The 7,051-nt window shown below is 37.1% G+C and overlaps 1 protein-coding gene across 1 annotated transcript; it reads left to right on the plus strand.

Moving 5' to 3' along the window:
• The first annotated feature begins 3,597 nt into the window (after positions 1 to 3,597).
• Positions 3,598 to 6,396, plus strand: ndufaf4 (NADH:ubiquinone oxidoreductase complex assembly factor 4). The gene is made up of 3 exons (XM_059356460.1): positions 3,598 to 3,756; positions 3,897 to 3,991; positions 5,883 to 6,396. The coding sequence occupies exons 1-3, from the start codon at positions 3,633 to 3,635 to the stop codon at positions 6,186 to 6,188; spliced, it is 525 nt and encodes a 174-aa protein (XP_059212443.1). The 5' UTR covers positions 3,598 to 3,632; the 3' UTR covers positions 6,189 to 6,396.
• The last annotated feature ends 655 nt before the right edge of the window (positions 6,397 to 7,051 follow it).

Raw genomic sequence — 7,051 nt, forward strand, 5'->3', positions numbered from 1 at the left:
GATGATGTCACCACTTCTCTCTGGCATTTATTGTTCACCTGCTATCTCCCCCTAAACTCAACCACCAATTCTCCAAAAAAAGGACATTAAATGGTAACTGGTTAAAGCCACTGTCATGGTAGAGTATGGAAAGACCCGTGGTAACAACCTGTGAGAGTTCACATCATTGGGCAACACAAGATGTTTGTATGATGACAGAGTTGGTTTGATTACATTGAATGACTTTGTGTTATGAGGCACCATTCAGTGTGATAAGAGTGTCCCAGCTGTGATTATGAGATTTATTTGTTTGTGTATTTCCAGTGTTTTCATGCATTCACATTGGTGAATGTCTTAGTTTGATCTTTACTTGTGTGCAGCTATTAAATGGTCACTGTAGTTTTCAGTAAATGTTCAACATCTTCCTCAAACAGAAGGAAATAATGCATGTGTTGGGCACTATTTGTAGCGGCGGATGAATCCACATTTGGTGCTCTAGTGAGAATTTGGGCTGGTAGGGTGTTTGCGTTGGATTCATTTAGAATAAACTACTGTGTTCTATCACACAGAGGACCCGATACACACACAATACGTCCTAGGAGATATATTTATTGTTGGTTTGTACACAAGATTTGTTGACAATAGGAAAAAAAAGTTGTAGCATGTCGAAGTAACTGGGTCACCAAAGTGTAATTGTGAAATGTTTACTGTAATTTAATAAGGTTATCAAGCACAGCTCATTGTCAGTCAGTAGCCACACTGGCTCTGAAGTATTGTTAACCTTGTTTTTGGTAGACACTTTGTCAATGCTGCATTATAAAAAAATAATGTTTTCTTTATGTGTTTAATGACACTGCTGGTACACGTTTGTTGTAATTCTGCAAGTCAAGTCAACACAGTTGAGACACTCGACTCCTCCTCACCTTTAAGGCTCACATGCATCAACGTGATTCAGAGCTGTCTTGTATTAAGGTTGCTAAATCCACAGACTCCACACAGTACGGTGGATTGAAATGACAAACAGTAATCAAAAACTCTCCCATGCAAAGAACCAATCAGGATACATTCAATACATTCATTTACACAGCACTATTTTGTTTTATTTGTAAGAAAAAGCACTGATGTGTCTTATTTTGACGAAGTACACAGCTCTGGTGAAACAGAGAACAATACTTGGCTGAGATTCTGGCCTTTTGTTGACTTTTCGACTTTCATCAGCTCCTAACCAAGGAGTCATAGAACAGTTAGTGAGTGGAGTGAAATGAAAAGAATTTCTTTCCATTCCTACAAAAATGCTGTGGGTTGTTTTGTTATGATTGAGCAGTTAATCACTTCCAGATGTGATCTATATGGCTGCCCTTATATAAAAGGTGACCTCTGCTGCTCTCTGGTCAAAACACTTAAGAAATGGAAGTGAAAACAGATTTATCTACTTTGTCTTGATAACAAATGAAATGCCATTGAGAATAACAGACAGAGCTTTGGTTTGTATCTGAAACCGGCTAGATAAACCATGAACCTCAACGACACATGAGGCCATTTTAGATGTGTAAGGATATAGAATGCTGCCATCTGCTGGATGGAATACAACTCTATTACATTTTTTAAATATCGTTTCACCATAGTCAAGTCATTTCATACTCTGTCTCTGCCCTGAAAAAACCATTACATTGTTTTCTTGTGACATTGTTAAATTGTTTTTGTAGCATTTCACAGTTTAATAAGAATCCCTTGCTAAAAGTCAAATTCAAATGTCAGTAGGTTATTATTGGAGGACAGGAATGTCAAATGATTCCGGTCAAGACATTTCATTGATCAAGATTGTTTTGTGCCTCTTACATCCCAGACATATCGAACTAAATATGGATGTATTTAGTTATATTTAAGCATAATATTTGAGTATTTTTATGCATCTATTCTTCCATGTGCACCAATTTCGTCTTTTTTAAATTATTTTTATTGTATTTATAGTTAACCTTTAAATAATAATACAATAAATAATAATAATAATAATACAATAATTAAATTAAATAATAAGAAGAAATAAACTAAAAAACAAGAATTTTGAGGATTTTAACCCTTTAAATGCCAGTTTGATTACATGATGTCACTGTTTTTCAAAGAAAAAACACAAAAATGTAGTTATTTTCCACATAATAAATTATTTTTTGCTGGGGCATTGTTTTAAAAAAAATCTATTTGGTTCTTAATCTTTGACATAGCCATGACTGTAAAATAATTTATTATATAGAAAATAACAACAGTGACATCGTGCTATCAAACTGGCATTTAAAGGGTGAAAATGCCAAAAATGTTTAAACATTTGGTAGTTTTGAGCAGGGCGGAAGATATTAATATATCTAATTAATTAATTAATTTAATTAATAAATATTAATCTGTAAAAATGTTATCACCTTTTTTAAAAATATTTTCAGCCTGAAGGGTCTGAAAGGGTAGTAAATTAAAGGTGGCCCAGAGGGTTAAGCCTTTACTCTTTGTACTGTAACCCCCAATAGGCAGAGCTGGAGGCTACATACAGCGCTGTATGGGAATTACAGTCTTCTTTTCTTTTTTTAACCTTACTGAACACAAAATTCAGATATACAAACACTGCAGACATGCACTCAACTGACTTAACATGGCCAAATGAATAATAAAATAAACAGTGCGGTCTTCCTACACCTCCTGACAATCAATGGCTGATCCAATGCTTCACAGTTCACCGGAGAGCATTTCATCTATACAGGATTTCTATCGTTTCCTCTGATTGTTTCTTCCCCTGTCTGAAATGCGTCTCCATTATAAATAAATGAATCAATACAAATATAACGTCACACTGTTAAAATAATCGCCTAAGTCAATTTTTGTCAAAATTGTTGTTTTTGCCTAAATCATCTCCTCATGACGCCGGCCACCTATCGACTACATCCTCAGTTGATCAGATCATGTGATTTTACCCCTTTAAGATAATGGCCTATGTCAAGTGTGTGACTTAAGCGGATTTATTATGCCTAAGTCAAAATAAAATGTGACTTAGGCAATTTTTTGAACATGTCTTTGTGACTTAAGCAAGATATGGTAACACTTTATTTTGAAGGTGTCTACATGAGCGTGTCATAAACATGACATGGGATGTGTCATGAACATTAATGACACTTTGAAGTAACATTAATGCTCATGATACTTGTCATGTCATGTTTCTGACAGGCTTGTGTGACTCTTATGTAGACACCTTCAGAATAAAGTGTTACCATATCTTGCTTAAGTCACAAATGCATGTTAAAAAAATTGCCTAAGTAATTTATTTCTCCTAAGTTACATAAATTACACACAGTGTTATTACTATGCCAATAGCCATCCTTTGTTACATCCTTTTTGAGTGAAATGGTTAATAAATGTCATATGTTACACTTTTGGTGAAGTTTTTTGTGTTTCCTGCAAAACTTCCAAAAATGAGTTAGGCGATTATTTCAACAGGGTGACGAAAAAACCTTTTTGTTATTGTTTAGACTACTCCAACCACATGGCGTCGCTGTTCCTTTCTATGTTCGCCTTTTCATTGTGAATTGAACCCTGTCGCTCACCGTCGGCAGTTTGAATAAACTTTATTGAATGTGGTTCTCACATAGGGTTCTCGTAACTTCTTGTGAAACATGGGGGCACGGGTTGTGCGTATGTTTAGAAACTTCAACCTAGAAAACCGGGTAGCCCGAGAAATCTCTAAGGAAAAGCCGCGAGCAGCACCGCGACACGAGAGCAGCGGACCGGCCTCTGAAGGTGAGTGTCTCCATCCTCCGCCACCTCATGTAACATACATATCTATGTATGGAACTGTCTCCAGACGTTACAATTAAGCTTTTGTAATGCCGGCTCAGGAGAAGCTTTATTGTTGAAGAGCATGTTGTGTGTGTTTGCAGTGGAGAGAGCGGAGTCAGTCCACCAGAAGAACGACCCTCTGCTGAGCCACCTCAAGTCAGTGTATGTGGAGTCTAAAGATCCAGCAGCAACAGAGGTCAGACCGGGATACTGTTAGAAATAATCTGTTATTCTGTCTCTGTTTTCTGTCTCTGTGCACGGGGATCACTATCTGATTGACTAGGTCACTATCTGTGCATGTGTAATTCACTAACTGTGTGTGTGCCCTCTCTCTAATAGATTAACCATAATCATTTGATGGGGAATGATGAGCAGGAGACGTCAGAGTTCTCAGTTTAACTTCATTTTATTACAATACGTCAAGAAATGTGCAGTTACAGAGTCTCTTTGTTCAATCTACACGTCCCTGACATCACAATAGGCTGGTCAGATCATGAGGCTGAACCAGTTAAACTGATTTGTCAGTTTATTCAATATGTGGACACCTCATGTCACCAAGCAGAGAAGACGGTTATCTTTTGACCGTGACCTGACCCGTAACAAATTTTCAAAACACAAACTCCTGCCTTGATATGACCTTCAGAGATATTATTGGAGACACAGATTTTGCAACAAACAATATCCACATAAAATATATCTTTTTGTGATGATAGAATCTTACTCTCAGTAGGGCAGAGGAAGTTTAAGCAGATGGAGTAAATGTTTTTAGTTCACCAATAGTTTAACAATGTAATAATTTAATGTAATGTAATGTAACAACAATATTAGCACATGAGCATTATAGCAAAGCATCTTGCATGATTAATCTTTAAATGCACAGAGAGGGCACACACACATATAGTGAATTATGCACGCATAGATAGTGACCTATGACAACAGAGACAGATAAACAGATTATTTCTTACAAAGGCTGTTTGATTATTAGGCTATGGTGATGTTACACACTGTTGTCCCTTTGCATCTAGCTTGCTGTAGTGCAGAGAACGTGATCAAAAACGCTTCACATTTGAGAGGCTGTTCCCTGTTAGAAATAAAAAGGTCTGTGTCTGTGCTTTTGCAGTAAGTAGTGTGAATAACAATCATATTAAAAGCTGAATTTACAAATTTGGCCACTTGGGGGTAGAACTCCACAACAGGCTTAAAAAATTAATCTGACATATGCCTCTTATGAAAAAAAAATTGAAATAGCTTGTAGGTTAGCAAACGGTTGTCTATCTACACATGGAGACATAGTTGGTTTGTCAGAGCTTGCACTTTGCTGAAAACTCTTTTCTGCTTCTGGTACAAACAAGGATGACTGAATGAAGGTGCTAGAAAAAAGTACCACAAATACCCATAGTACGGTGGCCCTGAGAGCTCACAGCAACTGCAGCTTAAGAAAACACATGCAAATACACAAAACGCAAGCAAATTGAGAAAACATCTTCATCAATTTGACAACACAAGCACAGCATTTAGAAAAAGAGCTGCAAAGACCACAACACAAGCAAATTGAGAAAACATAACAGGAGTGTTTCCAGAGGACACTTAAAGGTGATGCGCACATCTAGCCAGCAATAAATAGCATGCTAGCGTTAGAGGGCTCGCAAGACCAAGACCAACTCGGTGCCGTTGAGAGAGACCAACTAAAACATGTATCATTCATTTATTTGATTTGTTTAACTGCAATGTAATTGATATGGGCTAGCGCGCTAACGTTATATATCACATTATAACATGAAAATATAATTATCATGAAATAATGTGAGAATTTCATGTTATAACGTGAAATTATCATTATCTTGAAATACATGATCATATCAAGCCTGTCCAGACTTGTGTATCACTTTTGAGTGTCCTCTGGAAACACTTCTGTTGTGTTGCGCGTTTTCTAAATGCTGCGCTTGTGTTGTCAAATTTATGTTTTTTCAATTTGCTTGTGTTTTGTGTATTTGCATGTGTTTTCTTAAGTTGCAGCGCTGTGAGCTCTCAGGGCCACCGTACCATAGTGTTTTAGATTCCTCTCATTCTGCTCAATGTTCCCACAGGCATCAGAGGCAGTGACGGTGGCTAAAGAAGTGGATCGGCGACCACTGATGTTCAGTGTACCGGGGCCTTTTTATGGCCTACAGGAGCTCACAGATGTTCCGAAGGGCAAACTGACCATTGTTGAGGCTCTGAAGGCGCTGAGCAGTCACCAGCGTGAGCCTCACACATGGACACCAGACAAGATCGCTCAGGAATATTCCCTCGACTTAAAGGACACTAAAGCTCTTGTAGATTTCTTCGCCCCATTCAATGTTGAGATCATACCACCCAAGACTGAAGCTGCCAAGCAAATTGATGCTTCGTAGGACTGGACTGTATGTGAATAGTAGACAGTAGAAAAATTAAGCCCTGACTTATTTATATGCATTTATACATTTGGAGAGGGACCTGACTGGGACTGATAGTTTCTCAAGCCTGGGGTTTGGACTGGGTCGCTTGTTATGTAGACGGAATCATGTAATATTACAATATTGATGTACAACATAAAGTAAATAAATAAGTACAAATATTTAATCTTTTACATTGAGTCTTCATATTCCATTCAAAGATTCCTCTATGATATTTCATGAAATAAAAAGTATCTATTAATATTCTCATTAGATTTTTGGGATATTGAAAGTTACAGAGGTCCAAAAAAGGTTGAGAAGCCCTGGTTTAAAGGAATAGTTCCATGTTGGGAAATTTGCTCATGAACTTTACTTTTGTGAAGAGATGAGAAGGAAATGTCATGACTGTGTGTTCAGTCTGGCTCTGGGGCCAGGTTGTGGTTAGCCTAGCTTAGCATTAAGAATGGAAGAAGAATATAGTTTAAGTGCATAACTTCCTCTGAAACTATCATTTTTACATCTGCGTTTGTGCACCGACTAAACAACAAAGATAACGTGAATTTAAAAAAAATTTTGGACAGAACCAGGCTAGCTCTGTACTGTTCTACTCTACTCTAACATGTTAAACTATTGCTTCATGGCATAGAGGACTGTAGACTATATAGCATATTCGTCCAGCAAAAACTAGTATTTTGCATAATATACATCTATGAGCTATTAATATCAGCACGTTTGTTATAGAGGTTTGTGAAATTTCTAATACAGTCCATTTTAATATTTGTTGTATGTAACTGGGTGTATTTCAGTGGCAATGGGCCAGAAGTGATGTCTTTTATTGGTTC

Source organism: Centropristis striata, chromosome 18 (genome assembly GCF_030273125.1).
Source record: "Centropristis striata isolate RG_2023a ecotype Rhode Island chromosome 18, C.striata_1.0, whole genome shotgun sequence".
NCBI classification, from domain to species: Eukaryota; Metazoa; Chordata; class Actinopteri; order Perciformes; family Serranidae; genus Centropristis; species Centropristis striata.